The sequence below is a fragment of the Lates calcarifer genome, linkage group LG11 (assembly GCF_001640805.2).
Source record: "Lates calcarifer isolate ASB-BC8 linkage group LG11, TLL_Latcal_v3, whole genome shotgun sequence".
Taxonomy (NCBI): Eukaryota; Metazoa; Chordata; class Actinopteri; family Centropomidae; genus Lates; species Lates calcarifer.
The window spans coordinates 1,518,332-1,539,432 of record NC_066843.1 but is presented as its reverse complement, the minus strand read 5'-3'; the positions used below and the strand labels follow the sequence as shown (position 1 = coordinate 1,539,432).

Sequence of the window (21,101 nt, the reverse complement as noted above, 5' to 3'; positions counted from 1 at the left end):
ATAGTCGAGTATCATTTTATAAGTACTTGAACACTGAGCGCTAATGCTTTTATCCTGTTTCATCCAACTGATAAAATGTCAAACATTTGCCACAGATCCAACTTTAAGCTTTTAGCCAAACTCCCTATTTGAAATGTAAATCATTTCAGTGGAGAGCCCACAGTGTAACTTAGGATTTATGACTCAAAACTGGACCATATCATTTTTACTGCTGCATTATGTGGCAAATTACAAGGGAAAGTCACTGAGTAATGTGTTCCTCTGTCTGACCTGAGGAGTCATGCTTATAGCTAGCGAGCTAGTGCTAATGCTAACGAGCCCTGGCGCCAGGAAAAATATTTTTGGAGCAAGCATTGCCAAGCCACTTAACCTTTATATTTTTCCTACTGTGCAGCATATTGTCATTTCAACACATTATAATTAAATGGAACAAAGATAATCAGCACATAGCGACTGAGAAAATTAGGTCATACCTCATGAAACTAGGTCTAGTCAGCTCGTTTTTCAGAAAATATCCAGGACCTCTTCTGGGTCACTACACTGTCTCTGTGTTTTCAGAACAATGTTGCTAGCAACATTATTTTTTGACAGCTCTTGAATGTGTTTATCCCTCTTAAGCTTGCTTACAAACAAGTAGCACCATAGCATATCTTACCCAAGCTAATAGCGACTTGTAAAGGTAGCTCAAACCCTTAGCTTAGCTTAGCTTTCATCAGCACCTTCATAACATGTTTAAAATTCATACTGATCACTACTTATTTCATAGATACGAAAAAGCATAAGTGATTAAATTGATGTATACAACACACATGATGTGCTTTAATAGTTTGTAAACAAACAGAAAATGCACAAGAACAGTCATATTTTGTTGTTTTGAAGCCTTTAAATTAGTCTCCAGTTATTTGTGCAATTACACAGACACCTTTTTCATTCATACCACATTTAGCTGTATTTAAAAAAAACTCCTCTTTGACTATGAAGGACAATACAGTCCTAAATGAAAAGGACAACAAAGCCTTTATGGCAGCAAATGAACCTCACAACATTTTAAGAAGAGTAAGTGGCTATAGAGTTATACTGCATGAATAGGAAATATTGCACATAGAGAAAAAGGCTCTTGGGATGACATCATTATTAATTAAGTGAAAAGAGGGAGCAGAAGTTTGTGATTAGTTGAGCGGGGTGGATGGGTACAGATACTTGTCTGAAGCAGTCTACTGAACAATTAACACCCCTCCTTCACCCATAGCTATCAAATGTACTTCATTACCAGCAAGCACTCTCCAAGAAAATGAAAACGAAATCATATAATATGTACAAAGACAATAGTTTAAAGGAAAAGAAAATTAATTGACATCATTTAATGTAGCATAAAAAAGAAAGTAGCACATCAAGTTTAAGAAATAAATTTGTTGAACTCATGATACATTTGGTCAACTTTCTACATCCCTACACTGTCAATAAATCATAACTGAAAAAACAAATAAATAAATAAGAGTCAGCTGAAGTAAACCATGCAACATACATGAGCATATTTCAACAAAAATCATAGATTTATGTGTAATGAGGCATTGCTTTCACAAATAACACTGTATTCAAGTTTTTATATACAGTAGCCTACAACTCGAATGTCTGAAGAAACAGCAATGTTCCTGATGTTTGTACTTGTACAATGACCTGAATCTGATGAGTGTTTTCGCTAAACGATAACCATAAAATGTTCATATTTCTTGGCATTTTGGAGGTCTACAGAAATACAAGGTTTTCATACCAAAGACAGTTTTTTTTCGCCCTCAAACAATTTGACAATAAACACATTTTGTCAAGGCCTCTGGACTCTTGAGTAGAGGTCTTCATGGGTCCAAAGTTTTGGACACGATTGGAAACGGACCCATGGAAAATCTACCCAAAACAGACAAATTCATGTCCTCTTTGTCTTAACTGGCTTTGGACTTAACTTTCATAATTGAGGCTTTATAGTCTTGATTAGGGATTTGTTAGTTGTTACGGTTTGACCTGGGGATTGGGTCTTGATTACAAGGAACCAAGTGAACCTGTGAAGACTTCTACTCTCCAGTTCATCTGACCAGCTGAAAACAAAATCACTGTATACATACTTAAAGTATGAGCCCGTCGACCTTAAACAAAGCTAATTCAGGTAACACGAATAGTTGAACAAATTTCCAATAAGAATATAATGTACCCATTGATGGTTTTCCTTTTAAAGTTTGAGACTTCTTCAATTGAATTTAGTCTTTTGAGGTATATGTACTGTATCATCTATCACTGTACAAGTTTTTTACTGCTGGTTCTGCTGGTAAATTATAATCAACAATATTGCACAAAAAGCTAAGACAAGGAGACAAAAGCGTGATTGTTGCAATTAAGAGCATATGGGATTCCATACAATAAGGCATTGCTTTAATGAAAACATCTGGACAAACAGTTCACAGTTTTAATTAATGCTTGATTGACTAGTGATTATGACGTCCTCTTTAGTACTGATTGTTTGAGTCATAATATTGACACAACACTACAACTGGACCTACACGCTCCTTAGCTCCGTCACAGAGTACCTGATATGTAGAGATGGAAGCAGCTGGCCAATCACAAACCAAGCAGGGCGGGGGAAGGGTCATCACATGGACGACAAAGCAAGGAAATGTGTGAAAGGAAATTAAGCGAATGCAAACGACCATCAGGCTCCATTTTCACCTGTGGATTTACGTCTGCAGACTCAAGCTGCCAATCGACAGTGGTAAAAGGTTGTTTCATACACAATCATTCTATGCTACAAGCACAGTTAAAAAAGAAAAAAAAATTCCCCTCATACATATTAGATCCACATATTTCGCAGACATCTGTGGAAATAATATTAATTTGGGATCTTTGCCTTATCTAAAATTGAAATTATTAATTGCGAATCCATGATAGATTCCAGGTGGGAGAAGAAAAACATAAAACAATAAAGCCAAAGGGCCAGCTTCTCTTGTTTTAATGCTGCTAATATAGCCTATTTACAATCATCTATTGTATGCAACAGAAATAGCCTCTGTTTTCACTAATAAGCTGATATGTTCTGGCCGTTTACCAAAGAAGAAAAGTGAAATTAACCAAAAAAAGAAAAAGGGAATTCATTAATTGTGCTTTTTAACCCACAAATCCACTTCATCACTGAAATGGGACAATTTTAAGAGGCACCACTTGAAGTGCTTACATCAGTCAATGAGAATCTCTAAAGCTATAACAAGGACTGAAAATACAAATAGTAAATATAGTATATTTATATATTTATAAAGTTGATACAATTCCCTTCCAGTCCCATGTCCAGTTTAAAAAATATTTTCTTCATGCTGTCAAGTGTCTGACATGAAGGATCCCTCTTTGTGTCAACGCGCAAAGCCCTTATGATGCTCTAAGAGAGAAATGTCTTTGCCGGGGTTGATTCTAGTTACCCAAAATCTGGATGACACAGGAAGCTTGTGCTAAAAAGCAGGAAGAGTTTTTTAATGCAGGAGGTTGTTTTAACAAGAAGACTGTCCGTGGTGTGTGTTAGGAATCCTTCTACTCTGCGGTTAAACAGTTACTTCGTTCTTACTGGCAGTGCGGTATGTGTGGTGGTGGCCGGGAATGTACTGTAGGTGGTCCACCGTGTGTGTTCGTCGGGAGGCAAACGCCTGCCTCTTAGATGTGGTCGCTTGGTGGTTGACCGTCAGCGTGTTGTAGGAGTCGTTAGAGGCACTGGGTTGAGAGTGCATCTTGGTCATCTTGTGGCGGTCCATGACAGGTGTGGTTGGCATGAGCATGTCAGCGTGAGACATTGCCCGCGCCATCGCCTTCTCCCGGAACTTGTCACGCCTCATCGCCGGGGACAGCAAGGGATCCTGGGAGTGGAGGCGGTCCGCTGACAGTAGCTGCTCCTCTGAGAGGTGGCGGCTGCTCCCGTACGCGGCGGCTGCCATGACGCCATATGAAGATAAACCGTAGTCTCCGCGACGCGGCGTCCTGGGAGGAGACAGGACGTGGTCCTGGGACATGGCCCTCTGGACTCGGCGGGGACGCTGCCGCTGCTGGTGCTGCTGGTGCTGCTGGGGGTCTGCGTTCAGCTTCACCATGTGGGTCGGTCCCCGGCCGCCAAAGTCGGGATGATGATGCTTCCTTGTATAGTACTCATCTACATCCTTATCACCTGAGAAAGAAGAAAACAACTGTGATGAGAGACAGTATCCAGACTAGTGGGTTTGATTTGAATGAATGCAGCCTTGGATGCTTGTACAATATTAAATACTTGCTTACTCTAGTTAGTGATTCCTGTGTTTTTTAGAATGTCATTCAGTAACTCTAACTGGTAGGGATTCCAGGGGCCCATTTCAATAGATTTGCAACATGCAAGTTGCACTTTGCAGCATGAGAAAATTTCTTCTTGACACATTTCACCGATCAAAACAAACTTAAATCTTGCAACCCATGCACAAGCATGCAAGGACTTTAATATTGCAAGTTTATCTGCAATATTCAAGCACCAATCATATGTGAAAAATGATGCTGCCTCTATTTGGAATCTGAATGTAGGTGGTGCTCATAAATCACTCTGGTGAAACAGGCCCAGAGTTTCAGGTCCCAGAGGTCCATTTTAAAAAAAACGTTTTGCGCAGTTATTTTCAACCACAGAGGACAGTAAAGACGATGAAACTTCCTTCCAACTTTTGTCCGTATATTCCCAAAAGCCTCCAGGAGAGATCTCTGGCCATGACTGATGCCCATCCTTGTGATTGGCCCCAATAAGGAGCTCCTTACTTGGGACAATCACACGTTTCTCCTGGTTTTAAGTGTGGCTGTGTGGACTCACTCAGTGGAAATTCTCATTACATAGTTCATTTCACTAGATGGTCAATTGGTGACTTACTGGGAGCAAGTTGGCAAGTCCTTTTCAAATTGTTTTGAATAGTTTTGTCCTTTTTCTTCATGAAAAACAGGACAGCTCAGACTCTCATCAGCGTCATTGACCTTCTGCATGGACAGGCCCCATCACGATGCCACAATACTCAACGGTTCATGCGCTGGTGGTGCCTGAACTGGCAATCAGTTGTTTACTACTTCTGCCAGAAAGCAGGTCGGTCTCTCCGCTGTGCGAACACACTTCTAATGGTAAAGTCATTACTTCTGCACTTACCAAAGGCAAGAATCACCTCTCAGCAGAGTCCTATCTACCTGTTTTTCTGGCAGCTCTAGCACACAGGGGGACGCTACCACTGAAGCTCTCTGATTAACTGTTGAGACTGAGGGGTCGTTACCTCTGCGGTAGTTAATTATGGCAGAACACAGAGGTCGAATGGGTGTTTTAGGACCATACCATGCTTCACCGAGTCGTGGAGAAAAGTGACGATGAGAATTGTTTGTGTGGATGCTCAGGGAGAGATGTCACGCTTAGATACAGAAGGTCACCTTATTGTCCCTCCATGAGGGGTTTTATGTCCACTGCTCTGTGCATTCCTAATGAAGGAGGGCCGACTCTGGCCTGTGGCAATGTGCTCCAGTATTTTTCCCTGAAGGATTGGTTTAGATATGACATTATGGCAGAAAATGTCAACCAAACTCAACCAGAGGCTACAAGTATACAGACAATCGACAAGCCATGGCCCATAGCTCCATTAATAGGTCAAACTCAAGTATTCAGTCACTGAGAGAGATCTGTAGTGATTGTTCACTCAAATGTTAATGTGGCAGGAATTCATTATGTCCTGCTATGACAAGAAAAAACACGCCACGAATTCTTAAATAAAAGGCAAGATAATAACCAGATGTGTGGCTGACACAGACAAACAAAGACCTAGTAGAAAACAATAGGGTGGTTGGAATTATGTGGGGAACCACGTCATACTCACTCTGCTGCTTTTTGCTCTTTTTTCTCCAGTTTTCCAAAATGTGTTGAAGTTACCATCAATGAAACTCTAATTTCCCTGCTCTTAATGCAAAGAAACCCATACATTACTCCAGTTTGTAAAGACCAAAGGTGTTGTTTTTTACGCGTGGTTGTTTTTGACCAGCAGGGGGCAGCAATGCACTTCCCCCTCCTAGACTACAGGGATTAAAGGGAGAAGAAGAAATCAAATCAATGCAGACTGGGTCTAGTCCTTGGCGTATTCCAGGCAAACCAAATTGCCCACAATGTTTTACGCACTCATAACATATCTCTATGGGCTCTTCAAAACTTTCAGATGTGGATGAAGCCGGCTTACTTTGAGAACTGAGTATGAATGAGTACGTACTTCTGCTTACTCAGAGGACACCAGTGGAGTAGGTGGCAAGGACACATTTGCGTACACACTGCTAAAAGAATGAGGTCATATGTGACCCAGACCACCTCCTGAACGTGATCTGACCGACTAGATCTCAATGGATCTTGGGTATATTCATGCCTGTATACCTTAATGCCAGACATGAACAGGGCCATAAAGTAGAAGCAATAATTACTGAATGAAAATGATATTTCTGTTACAAAGAGAAGCTCTGAGTGTGACATGACTCTGTTGCTGGACTGATAGAGTTAGTGCTGTGGAGATATAATATCCTGGATTTATCATGACAACATGTAAACATGGTGCAGAGGAAATTATGCCTGGTCCTCTCTTTCATTGAGGAATATAAAGACTCCAGCCACTATCTGAGAATTCAGAGTAATATTAATATGAATTCAGAGTTTCTCAGCTTCCTCAAAATGGCCAACAACCACAAAAGCACTTTGTCTTCCTCTACAACTGCCTCTTGATTTAAGTCCTGCTTTTTACGAGTGTACACATGTTACACTGTTTACACTTTAACTGACTGAAATGATTTAAGAGGGCCGACGCGTATTGCTCGATCTCATCTCTGCTGTGCTGATAAAATGTAGCACTTTACAATTAACATAATTGCGAGAGGCTAAAGGGTCCCAAGCGTGGAGTGGAGCTACAAACACAGGAAATTGCTAACAGCGGCTAATTAAACCCCAGCTCCCACTCTGCTAGATTAGATTCAATATAGCCAGTATATTTATGTGTCAGCTATTGATCGCAGAACACTGTAATCATATAATGCACTAACGTTCGTGAAAGTGGTGGAACATCAATTATAAAGTGATCTTTAGAGAGGTTCGAAGCAAGAGTGGTGAAATTTAAAGCAGGAAAGCTGCAATATCATTATGTTTTCTTTTGTTTTTTTTGGGGAGGATTAAAAAGTGGCTCGTCTGTTCTGAAAGGTGTTTTAATCCCTTTTAGGGTGATTAAGGTGAAAGACAACAGAGTGAAGTAAGATTTGTTTCTCCGTCCTTTTTGCTGCCTCCTTGGAGGAGCTTTGACATCGCTGAAGGACGGGTGAGGAGTCACACACAGATACACCGTCATTTAAAACTGCAAGTAAACCATACTAATTCAATTTAGTCATCATCTCCAGCTCCAGATGGTTTAATTAAAACAGCAAGTAATTATATTACTTTTAGGCTTGTTTCCAAAGACCTCACTCATGCTTGAACCTACTATCTAATTTTATTTTTTTCAAGTGCAAGGGCTTTCTCGAAGGGATGACTTTGCTTGTTCGTTTGACAAATTCTGCAGGGCTCCTGTCTCAAATTCGAAAAGCCTCTTTGTAGTTTCAGTGTGATTCATCTCTGTGATTTTCTCTGTGTGTCTACAAGGCTCCGGCGAGATAAGAGCAAAGCCTCGAGTTGATAAGGGAGAGAAAAGGCAAACGTATAAAAAGAAGAATGTAAGAATGTTGAATGCGCTGAAAGGAGATTGCACCGATGCATGTTTTCCTATCACACAACTGTGCCACGGAAAAGGGACCAATGGCACTTTTAAACTGTCTTCTCCCAGTGTGAAACTTCTCTTAAGATTCAAGGACAGCGAACGGTGCATTCACATGTGTTTGAAAATCTGTTACGCATTGAATTCATTCCTGCTAATTTGGTGTTCTGCTTTGTCGAAAAAGCACAAATACTGATGATGAAGAGCTCTGCAGTGTTAAACCCAGAACAGCTTCCTGAGGCTGAAGGAAATGTTTTTAGAGAAGATTTACTGTCAACAAATCTGTTAAACGTGATAACTCGCAACATAATACAGTCATGCTTCCACTGTAGTGCTTAAATCACAACATGATGGCACATGTAGCAGCACCTTCAGAGTCTGTTTACTTCAGTGTATTAAAGGAAAATCTGAAAGCAGAAAGTCTGAAGATAAAAGCTGTGGGAGAAAAATGTGCTGATTTAAAGGAATTTTCATGCTCAGGTGAGAGGAGTCAGAACGTCCCTCTGGTGATTTCATCGCTTGGCAGTAATTCAAAAGTTTTCAGCTCATCTGAAAACTGAGAAATAGATAGACAGTCTCAAGTGGAGGATCTGAAGTGTGAGTAGTCAACTAAAAATGTGAGATTTTACAGAATAATGTTAAAGTTCTGTTGAGCCACCTTGCAAAATCCTCTAGAGATGAACAATTCTACTTTTTATATACCGTGATATTATCTAAACAATATTCAGATCTAAGAAATCACAGTGTCATGTATCTACCTACACTGTCCTCCACATGTTTTCTTTCCAATAAGCTGCATCAAGCCTCTGCTTCTATTAACCATCTCCAAACAAGAGACAGTTATCATTTTTCCAATTATGGCTAATCTTGAATCAATAAAAATGTATAACCTTCTATAATTCTTCATAAACAATCAGAAAATATTTCTAATAGTAATATTTATCTTTCGAATTCAAGCTAAAATTCATGCTAAATTCTAATTATTTAAATGGAAAATCTTCCCAGAGTCTGTTTTGAACTTGGTACAAACTGGGCCTGGAATAATTTCCATGATAAACTTTTAAAACATCATATCAGGCTTTAAAATACTACATTAAAAACATGTTTCATGAAGAAAATAACTCTGGACTAAGACAAAACAAAACGTGCATCTAATCTAAAGAATACTGGGCATGCCTGGTCATGAGGTCGAAGCGGCAGCACCCACGTCATCATCGAGCTGAAAATGTCACAGTGAAGAGAATGAATTGTAGCATTGCCGAGACATTAAAGCGCCATCCTGTTGCCGTATAGAAGCCATTCAGCTGAAAGAAACGGCTCTTAATATGTCATTAAGAGACATTAGCAACATGACATGGGCCGCAGATGGAGCCAAATTACACGCCAATTAGACGTCAGTGGATGAGCCGATAGATGAGTCGATGGGAATGAGTATGGAGGCTTTAGCGCGTTGTCATGCATTTTAAGAAGTTTATTTCCCTAAAAAGGTGACGAAATGAGAGAACGATCTGCATGATGAGGCACCAAACATCTGGAGATACTTATCATGATGCATGTGTCTGTAATGGACATTCAGACGTTTCATCAGGCCAGACGCGGTGAATGTGGCAACCCTTTAATGCACAGGGCACGAGGGTGACGTCATTCCCTGTCTTTTTTTTTTTTTTGAGTGCATCAGGCAAAAAACACGGCGATGGAGGACAAATAAAGGACCACCTACTTAATCTGTGGAGAGAGGAGGAGTATTTACTTAAGTCAGACTTGAGGGCCAGCTCGTAGGAGGGCGGCAGATGGCTGAGGTTCTGGAAGGATCTGGACAGGGACAGGTCGTAGGGCTCTGTGGCTGAGGTCAGGATGTTGTTCATCCGCTGGGGTCTTTCTATAGGGGACAGAGGAGGAAGTGGTGCAGTGCAGTCAGTAAACAGTCAGGCAGAGGAGTGGGGCTGAATGGCAGCTTTTAGGTGACCTTACACTCTGATGGATAAACTGGAGGGTCAGCTTTTTGGGAATCTGAAGGAGAAGGTCTGGTTGCATTTCTGGATGTATGGCATGGTGGTGCAGCTACAGGTGTTCTTTGGACCATTTGTTCCCACATAAATAATACGTGTTGGGGTATTAAAACTGCATGCAGGGAGCCACTTTATATCATCTGTTAACTTCTACAGGAGCGTTCAGACTAAATCTGAAGAGTTTTTTTGTCAGCAGACATAAGCTGTAGCTCGCTAGCAGCATTCATTGGGTTACAAGCTCAGAGACTTTGTACTGTTTGGACTGATTTAAAACTAAAATTTTCTTCCAGACAATATTTTACCATCTCAGTCTGTATGACCATTAATTCCTATCCTCCTAAATAATTTTGCTCTAGTTAAAAATGTCCATGTCCAGACAGACAGCTCTACTTCAGACCTGCCAAAAGGAAGTTGGAGAAACCAGCCAACTTGTTTGATGCCAAACCTTTTTCATCACAGATCTACAAATACAGCATGTTTATGTACGCAGAAGTAAAATATGGCATTGGTCTGAACACGTTTTTTTATTGGACTGCAGTTGTGTGCAACAGCCAACAGGAGGCATCAGTGAGGCTTCTGCGAAGAACACGTAGCAATATTAACAGAACTGGGATCCCAGTCTTCAGGCCTTTTCACATGAAGCGCAACACGAATATAGAACGCAAAAATGCGAGACACTTGGCAGTGAATATACAAAAGCTGAAGCTCGACCGTGGCCGGTTGCGGACATACTTTTTAGGATGTTTATGGGACAGTTTGAGGGGATGCGACTGCCACATTTGACCATCGACTAAAACATACTGATTGGTTATAGACAGCATTAAAAACTGTGTAGTATTTTTCTGAATAAGGGAACAAGCTTTCTGATGTTATTATTTACTGAATGTTGATGAGTTGTAACACCAATAAAATCTGCTAATCTGTGCTTCTTTGCCTCTGAGCCAGCTGGAAACTGCATCTGTTAACTGTGTCTAAGCAGCTCAAGTGACTTTTTTTTTTTTTTTTTTGGTAAACTGCTTTGAACAGTTCGTTTTGAGATATCAGTGATATGTGGCACCGTTAAGGCTCCCTGCAACGTGTGGAGCTCCTGTGGCTTCAGTATTTGGGACGCCCAGTCATGGGTCAGGAGGCACAGCGGGTGGGGACGGCCGGGATACGGGCAGGGACTCTGGATTTAAAAATAGGACTGGGTGACTACTGCAGCAAGGAGGACAGGGACACACAACACCAAGGAACATATGGTGTAGAGGGGAGATGTTCACGGAGTTGGAAGAAGTGTCTGTGTGTTTGTGGGGAAGATAGAGCCGGTTAGAGAGGAGAGGAGGAGGGAGAAATAATGTGCAAAGAAAAGATTTTGAGATTGGACTAAAGGTCATGGATTATAATGCAGCGGCGTGAAGTTTTGTGACTGCAAAAGATACACAAGCACTTTAAAAAAAGAAAACAAATCAAAAGAAAAAGGAGAATAAAAATGACCCCCAGTGTGCAGGTAACAGAATTTAAATCTCTACATGATTTATGTGGAAGAAGAGGTGAAGAAAAAATACACATAGACACCATGTGTATGTGTATTACTTACCGTATCTCATTTGTCTGTGGGCTAACAAATCCAAGTGAGAAAAAAAGGATCAATGACAGTCAATGTGCACAGTATGTTTCAACCAAACCTCCCATACGAGAGGCAGCCCCTGTTCAGAGCCAGTATTACAAGACAGCTGCCAAGGGTTAACACAAAGTCCAAACCAGCAGCTCTTGAATTATGCACTGCAGCTACGAAGCTAAATAGACTCCAGAAGAACTGTTTGAAGAGTTTTATTTGGTGCTGAAAGTACTTTTGAAACCCATTTTCCCAGCGAGAAGGCCGTCCTGTTTAAGAGGCAGACGAGCACGGGCAGGATGTGGACCGACAGCGCTGCGTTAATGGTGGAAAACTTTGTGTAATGACTCAGTGACGATCTCTTAGCTTTAACCTGAAAACGCCGACACAAAACATCTGCCTCTGCAGTTTTTAGAATATCATAGAGGGAATTTTTGTGACAAATAAGGCCTGATTCCCTCTTTAATTACACGGTGTTTCATTTCATTGCCGTCTAGTCGCAGGACCATTCAGTAATTCCACACTGAAAGCTGCTCCCCCTTCACAGAAAATCACATTTAGAGAAATAGATGGGATGCAATAACAGTAATTGGGTTTTCAATAACTTCTGCAAACTGCACAGATGATCCTTTGATTATCATACACTTTTTGCTTTTCATTTTCTCTCAAGACTTCTTTATCAGTTTCTCAGATTTTAATTTCCCTGTGAAAGATATACTTTTGTCCTTGAAATTGGAAATAGTCCACCACACAAATTGTTTGGCTTCCTTTCATTTAGAGAAAGAGGATAATGCGTATCACTGTGGAGAGTGAAGTCAGGTCAATCACCACCATCAAATCCTCTCTAAACTTCACAGAACTTTATTCTAACACTGAAAAGATACAGCTTGATGCATTACACATTTATACTTTCATTACAGGTTTACACAGTGTATTTATGTAACGTCACATCCCCAGTTAAAGGATAAGAGCTACGTTACAGTGTTTTCTTACCCAGTTTAGGTGTGAGCGCAGTCAGATCCAGGTGGCTGTGCTGATAGTCATGGTGGTGGTTTCCTATTGTGAGAAGAACAGAAAGAGTTAACACTGAATTTCAGGCATAACTGTACATGTACTTTTGCACGGTCTCTTAAAGGATCAGTTCACTCAAATCATAAGATTTAACAGACTTTTCCTCTTGAGTTTTAGATGTATTTTCCAAGAGATTTCTTCTGCAGGTAGGTGGAGGTAAATGTTTTGCATCAGGTGTAAAAACAACTGCACCAGTGCAGTAGGGATGTAATGGTATTGACAATTTCACAATATTGCGAGAACAAATGTGTCTGGATGCCGTCGTGGACCTGGACAGTAACAAACAACAGGTTCTCTGGGTAAAACTGTAGTTTTGTTACAGCCACGGTGGAGCAGACACGAAGGGAAATGAGACCATCATCCTTTACGCCAAGATGGTGGATGTCGATGTTGGAGTCGGGAGAGAGACGAAGCCTCTGAAACTGTGGATGCTGCAGCGTCTTTTATATCTGACGTGTGGAAGCGTTTCAGTTTCCCCGTGTCAGGAAATGAGAGAGAGGAGAAGGAGACCGATAAACAAAAAACTATATGCAGACACGTCAAAGAATATGACTTTTTTCTGCACTTCAACTTAATCCCTTCATTGTTCCAGAAGCAGATTCTTCATTTGCCTTTTTCTTTAAATATCGCAATAAATATCGTATTGTGGACTTGTTACAAAGGTATTATCGTATTGTTAGATTTTGGTATTGTTACACAGAGTAATGTTGTGTACTCCTCTTCTTCTTTGTCTTTATTGGCTGACTGAAAACCAAACAGGTGCCTCCCACCACCCACTTTCGGAGTGTGTGGATACACAAGTGTAAGCTGACTGGTGTGGGAGTCCAGAGGGGGTGGATACGAAGTAATCGCACCTAATATGAAAACACTGTTCGTCTTGTGTCATGCATTTCCAATGTCCATTTGCAGGTAATGTGTTATATAAATATGTCTTCCTTAATAGCCCTCTCTCCTTGTGGATTGTGTAGATTCTGTGACCACAGTCCGTCCTTTTGCTCTGCTGTAACACTGCGACAAACATCATCATCGTGTTCAACAGATTATCCCGTGGCTTTTCCATCCACTCCAGTCTGTGTTTGCTACATCACCAGATACGAGAGCTTTGATTTGTTCAGTGTGTCTCCAGTGAGCAGTAAACTGTCAGAGCTCAGTTATGGGACTGTGGAGTGTTTCTTCCATTTGACAGAATCCACAGCGTAACACTGCTTCAGCCAAAATGATTGATTACAGGCCTCTTTATGAGAGGAACATGGAACATGGCTGCAGCTCGTGGCGATCCATCTTGGCTGTAAGTGATTCACTTGATGTTGCACTAACGTCGTTACGTGTTGTTTGAGCGGTTAAAGAACAAAGAAACATCATCTGAGACCTCCATCACTGAGCTGCAACGGGAGTTCAAATAATATCAGAGTGGAAATATTGCCTTTACTCAATTACACCTGTTTTTTTGAACAGCAGAGCACACAAACATGGATATATGATGGTGGAGCCTTATTTGCATTTAAATATGTTCATCTATCATGCTATAAGAGTGCTACAGACAATAAAAACAGAGCTCTGATAGCTTAAAACAACATATATGAGCTCTTTAGCTAGCTCTGAAGTGACAGCAGGTGGGGTTGTGTTCTGCTTTTGTTAAAAGATCAGCGTCTGTGTTTCAGCACTGCTGTTTTCTCAGCGGGTGGATGTGACATTTCTGATAAATGTTATTTGACTTTTGCTAAATTACTCTGCTAAGAACTTGAAATGAAAGTGGTTTTGCACCAAATAAATAACAACCTTTTACTGTGTAATTGCTGTTTTTGCTGTGTTTCCCCCCTCCCCACAGGCTGCCACATAAATTTCACACATTAAAATACAGCACAAGGTTCAAAAGTTTATCATCCTGCGAGGACGGTTTTCCTTCGAGGTAATCTGCAGTTCAGGGCTTATATGTGTGTGATCCAATTATCCTCTTTATGTGAGATATCTGAATGTTACTGCTAGTATTGTGCAGCAATCCAGACTCTAAACTGAGCACACTGACTATAAAAAAAAGAAAAACTTATTACAGAGGAGAGTGCATTTCAAAGCAAAGTCATAGATGTAGTCAGGCATGATTCAGCCCCGGAACAGTGAGCAATCACACAAACACAGAGCAGTCAGAGGGAACACGTTCTCACCAAACACAGTTATTTCTGAGGCTGGAGTGTTTAATCCTTTAGTTTTGTTTGGTCAGTGGATAACGATGTCACCTGAGCTCGAGAGGAACCCGAGAGCTGCAGAGAGACGCCTGAAAATGTGACTCTGTCCTCGAGTAAACTGCAGCGATCTGAACAACTGAAGGGCCCCATGACACGGTCAGAGCAACAGGCAATCAGAAAAAACAATCTGACGCACACACTCGGCTCTGTCGTCATCTGCTCTGCTCTTATATGCCAAGAGAGGAAAACTACACCGAAGGACAGAGGCACAGAATCAGATTTTTTGACATCTTTACCACCAGAGCAGGAAGACAGGTCACCAAACCTCCTGTCGTAAATGCAATTTGGTTCACTGCTGTTGCAATACACCACAATCTTTTGCAACAACCCTGGATGGATACAGAGTCTTTGTCTCTCTCTTTTTGCACCTGCTGTTCAGATACTTAAAAATCCATAACATGAAGAAAATGTAGAAAGATCGTGTAGCACATACATAAATGCATGAGGACACCTGAACACTAACAGCCTCCATTCTTCAGCTTTCAGGCTTTCCAGCAGATGTTGAACCAGGCTGCAGTGAGGTCTGATGATCCAGTTCATCCCAAAGGTTTGGAGGGTTTGAGGTCAAGATTCGCCACAACAAACCAGGAACTTCTTTATGGACCTTTATGGGAGACTGACACGATGAGGGAGGAAGGGATGGAACACTGCTGCCACAAGGCATGGAGGAAAAACAATCGTCTAAAACACTGTTGTGTGTTGAAGCATTAGAGTTTCTCAAAGTACACAGACACACAGACGGGTGACAAATGAAAGAAAGTGACTTAGCAAGGTGCTGGACGGCCCAGAGTCACCAGAGCAGCTTCAATCCGCCTTAGCATTGATTCTCCAAGTCTCTATTCTTGCTGCTGCAACACTAACAAAGGATTATCTTATCTAAAAGTTATATGAATTGAATTGACTTGAACATCCACCCTGACACTAGCAGTAAAACACTGTGTACATAAATTCATTATCAAATAATACAACTAAAAACTCATGATGTTCAAATGAAAAACCTACAAATGAATGCTGTGACTCCTCTGCAGTCAGATTTACAGTGACCAAGCCATGAATGAGTTTTAGATGATGTGTGTAAAACAGAAAAAGGTGGAGGCAGGTTTTTGTTCTTCCTAAATGACCTGTGATTGCCACACTAAACTAAATATGGACATTGAACGTATACAGGACACATGCTTTACAGTGGCTGATGCTAAATGTTTAAACTGCTTGCTGCTGCAGTCGGATCAGAGCTGACCGAGAAAGTGGAGCAAATATCAGGGGATTTCTTCCTCCTCTTCTAACAGATATCAGTTTTATCATTCGAGGCGTTGACATCCTGAATCCGTCCAACACAGAGCGAGCACTATGTGAAGTATGTGGAGGAGAACATACCTGCTAAGCGTTAATACATAATGCAGCAGCTCTCACCGACAGTGAAGCGTAATGTCACATGGATTGGCCGCAGTAACACAGGCGGCTCTGTCACAAATGAATCGAATGCTTCCAGGTTCCAGCGGGTGGACAGAGGGGATCCCACTGTGACCCAGATCCATTTTAAACGCCTCGCTCTGGGGAAGCTGATGGACAGACGCTGGCTTCGGAGAGAGCCCGTGCTATGTCATTATGCTGGCAGAGTGTGAAGTACCATGTGGACCTGGTGGGACAGATCACCTCATTTTGCCCTTGTCCATATGAATGTGTGATGGAGAGCGACACAGAGGAGAAGAGGAGGAGAAGGAAAGACGGCAGCGTGCTGTCACCTTCGAACCACTCAGGATTTTAAAACTTACAACTAAAATCTGAAGTTGTTACAGTCGAGTCAGAGCAATTTCCAAACTGATTATCTGTAGAAATTACATCATTATCTGTACAAATTCAGTGCAGCTGGCAACAGCTACAATTTATCATCATTACTTTAAAGTGACGCTTCACCCAAAATCTTTTTAGTATCTAATAAAGCTTTTTGAACAAATAGTCCCTGAGATGTTTAAACACAGGGACTTAAAAAATCATCTACTCAGGAAATTGAAGATTCTTTGATGCATCTGTGTTTGAACTCACTGCACAGACAAATTAGACTGATCTGAACTGATGATTAAAGAGCACAGTTTGGTTTAAGAAGTTTATCGCACGAGGTAAAAACACTCATTGTTTTGTACTTGGATGTTGAAAAGATGATGAATTATATATTATTTATTTTCTCTCTTTTTTTGGATTATATTTTCTAATAATTCAGTTGATAACCTGTTTATAGATAAAATTATCAAACCAGAACGTCTGTTTTTGGCCTCTGCAGTGAAGTACACATCTGTCAAATCCAGGAATTTTCTGGCACTGTAAGAATCCTTTAAATCGAAGATTGCCAGGAAGAAAAGAAACGGTTATCAACTATTACTCCACCGTTAGTAGATGGGATGAAGACTGGGGACATCATGTTCTTCCACCAGAGCCAGAAAAAGATGCATGACTGAGATGGACGTTACTGTAAAAGTTGTTGTTACATTTACATATTTCTTTGACGGACGTGACAAACGTTTTGCTAACGGCTACCACAGCTTGCATGAAACAAAACCCAGTCCATTTATTTCATACAAGTCACAGTGAATCACAAAATCTTGGTGTCTTTTTCTGGCTTTGGTTTTGTTTTGGAAGTGAAGAGGCAAAGAGCAACACTGCTGCAGCGAAATAAAGAGAAATGAAACATGCAGCCAGTGCTTTAATGAATATTGGCTGGTGTTCATTTTAATGGCTTCTTGGCATCTTGTTGACACCAGATCTGCATTCTCTGCCATCTTTTCTTCAATGAAACACCCCAGAGCCTCTTAATGGCACATCTCAGGTACACTGGCAATTAAAAAAGAAGAAGAAGCACTTTCCCAGTAGCATTTTCCACTTTGTGCACTCAACTCAATTATGGTATTTCTCTCTGCACATGAATGAATCTTAATTCTGTTTACAAGTGAATCACGTCCGCCTGAAATCATCACATCTTGTAAAGACTGGATCTTTAAAAAAAACAAAACAACAACAACAAAAAAAACAGTATCCCAGTCGTATTCTTCGCTGACAACAAACCAGCTAATTTTCTATTTCACAAACTGCAGCTGTAAAACAAACAGTCTCACTCTATCCTGCTTATTTCAGCGCTGGAGGAAGAATTTTCTTGCATTAGCACATTTTCAGGGAGCGTTGCGGTCCACACAAACACAGAGTCTCTCAGCCTTACCCATGCAGAGTCATGAGCTTGACCGACGGCGTCTCAGGGGAGCACGGCTTCTCGGAGTCTGTGAATTACTAACAAGGATAAGCACAGATTTATCTGATGTCTTCTTCGATATGTCAGAAGTAACATCACACAAAGCTGCCGTTATCCTTGCCGTGGAATATAGGGACTCCGTGAACCAGGAGGCCGAGAACAGAGAGGGGTTAACAGCCTGAGGTTGGAGCGATGTCTGGGTCTTGAGAGAAAAACCTGCACTGTGACAAGAACCTGCTAAAACCAAACTGTTGTCAGATGGATTGAGTGTCTCTCCATTTGCACCTGCTATTTCACCTGCTGTTGAGATGAAGAAAACGCAGGAACATAAAATACTAAATGCATAAACGTATAAGGACCCCCTACGAACGCTTCTCCCATATGTGAAATTTCAACACGTCATTCACGGGCATTAATCTGCTGCTTTAACAGCCTCAGCTCGTCTGGTTTCAGGCGCTCCACCAGATGTTGAACCAGGCTGCAGGGATTTTCTCCCATTCAGCCACAAGTCTAACACTGACACTGACGTTCTGGCACTGATGAAGGATCCGAGTTAACAGCTGAGGCTGGAATGAGGTCTGGGTCCTGAGAGGAAAACCACCTCTATGACAAGAATCTGGTTTGAGAACATAACACAGACTGACTAAAAGCTCAGCTTATATACTGCTCAGCCAGAATATATCACCCTACATGAAGGGAAATCACAGTGCATCTGTGTAGGTTCTCAGTCATCCAGGTCATGGTAGTCTTGTGTGCTAAGGTTGTAGGCAACTGGACTCTTTTAGGTTCCTTGAAGACGTTTCACCTTCATTCCTGAGAGTGGTTAACCCACCCTGTTGTTATATGAAGCCTAAGGGGAGAGGGGACGCTGCTTCAAGGACAATAATGTCCACATTTTGGATAGAAAGACGTAAAAGAAACAGTCTACGTCCATTTGGAACTATCCGCCGCCTATAACACAGTCCTGAGATGCTTACCCAGGTGATTTAACCCCATCCAGTTGCCTTCAACCTAATTCTACAATGTACAGGGCCTCCACCTTTGTGGCAACAGTTTGCATTCGTGTTGGTCCCTTTTCCCATTTCAACAATGTCCCAATGCACAAAGCCAGGTTTATAAAAATGGTTTTCCCAGTAAGAGTCCTGACCTCAACCCCGAACAAAACCTTTGGGATGAACTGGAATGCCAAGTCTGAAATAGCACAGCATTAGAAAAACACTGGTGTGCTTTTTCAGGTACCAGTGAAGATGTGTCAGATGCCAAAACCCTAGAAACAGTTTCATTCTGCCTCTCTCAGATCTCAATGTAAACAGCTGAATGAGGCAAGGAACAGTGATTCTGACCTTGTCACTCATCAAGAGTAAACACCGACTTGTGACAGCAGGGAGCGGCGATAATAACATCCCCCCCAGGGGAGCCTACAGGTGGATGCTGGGAAAAAGGTGGGGCTTGTGAAATGCTATACCACCAGCAGCATCGTGTGAAGGTAGGGATTTCATGTGTAGCAGCAGATATGGACAAAAAACAGAACAGATCACTGACTGTTTACGTTCGTCATCATCCGAGCGTAGCGGTGGACTCACTTTGACTTGATTCAACTTCTTCACTGGATGATCCGAGCTTTTCCTGCCAGAGCTTTTGCACCGACACACCTGCTTCATCAGTGCAGTGTTCTTATTGAAATGCAACGTCTGTCTAATGCTGCAATCACGTCATAACGAGCAGCCAAGCGTGAAAACACATCCACGTAATCCTTCGACTTGTAATTTCACTCAGAAATATTGTGGATTTCTGACGTGTCAAAAAACGCTGCTGGCAGTAACATCCAATGGTAACACTAATACAGGCAGTTTGATTCGTTTCACTTGGAAATGATGTACAGTAAGTACCAAATCTAGGCTGTTTATCATGCTAGCACCAGGACTAACTACTCTGGGATGGATGACTAAATGGATAGTTTATTAATCCCAGAGGAAATTTAGGAATTCAGTAGCTTGTTCAGTGAAGGCAACACAAACAGAGCAAGCAATCAAAGTAATAAGTCAGGCAGTAAAAAGGCAATAACAAGCAGATGGAGACTAAATGACAACAATGACTAATAAAGAATGAACACTACTAAGTCAGGCCTGTTGTTGTGTGAATGCAGCAAACATCAGCGTTGGACTTCACGAACGCTCTCCAACAATCTCATATGGGTGCCCACATACTGTTGGACATATATTGTACCAATATTGTGTTTTATTATGTCATTGCCTCTTGCACTAATTAAAGAAAACTTTTCCTTCTGCTGAACTTATATGGCAGCCACAGACAGAATTTTTTGGAGCCTCTATTTCCCTTTGTTATTCTCAGAGAGCATCTATAGAATAGAGCTCCTGCTGGAAATAGTTTAATGATCAAACTTTGATGGTTTGAAGCCAAAAAGTAGAATTTAATAAGATTCATGGCACAAACAGAAGACAATATGTGGCAGAAGTAATTAAGTGAAAACACTAAAGCATTTTAAGACTCTCTTATCATGTTTGGTGTAAAGGGAAGGCAGCAGAGTATTCCAAAAATGAATTATCCAGTAAGTTATTTTCCATAATTACCCTCCATGTTTTCCTGTAATTACGTTGGTAGTTTGGCACAAAGCAACTGTTGATAAGCAGGCTGATGAAACGATTAAATGAAGGAGAAAAGGCAGGCTTTGTGAAGACACCACAAACTGGAAAATTACAACCGAGATCTTTTAATGACTTCGCAATTATGAGCCGAGCCTGGCTGCTTGTTGGCATTTAACGGAGAGCGTACAGAATGCTAAATCTAAATGTGTACATCTTTCATTTCAATTTGGGGAGAGTCTCAGTTGAGACCTCGGCTAATTTGAGTTCACGCGAGTTCACACTTTGATCAGACACGACTGTGCAGTCATGTAAAATTCATAGTGAGCTAGAAATTCACCCTGAACAGACGACTCAGGAGCGCTGTTTTTTCTGGCGTCTGTTGTGCACTTCAACACCTCGGAAATGGAGGAGAGAGGAGGTTGTGTCCAGTCCAGCTGATCCCATAGTGTTTTTAATTGTGTATTTGTATATTTCTGACAGATCTGTGTGTGTCTGTGTGGCTCAGACCCTCTCCTCCCTCCACTCCAAAAAGAACAGAGATGGGAGAACTGAG

General features: G+C 41.3%; 1 protein-coding gene across 4 annotated transcripts in view; it reads right to left on the bottom strand.

The window, feature by feature from the left end:
- Nucleotides 1-797: 797 nt before the first annotated feature.
- The window catches only part of LOC108874515 (protein shisa-6), a 74,028-nt gene continuing 53,724 nt past the window's right edge, over nucleotides 798-21,101 (bottom strand). For 3 of the 4 annotated variants that reach the window (XM_018663025.2, XM_018663017.2, XM_051074059.1), the window contains 4 exons: nucleotides 12,384-12,446; nucleotides 11,373-11,393; nucleotides 9,535-9,663; nucleotides 798-4,189 (listed from right to left, as the gene is read on the bottom strand). In XM_018663025.2, coding sequence (XP_018518541.1) covers nucleotides 3,576-4,189; nucleotides 9,535-9,663; nucleotides 11,373-11,393; nucleotides 12,384-12,446 — 827 coding nt within the window. In that variant the 3' untranslated portion in view covers nucleotides 798-3,575. The remainder of the gene's footprint in view (nucleotides 4,190-9,534; nucleotides 9,664-11,372; nucleotides 11,394-12,383; nucleotides 12,447-21,101) is intronic. The other variant, XM_051074060.1, reaches the window with a different exon arrangement.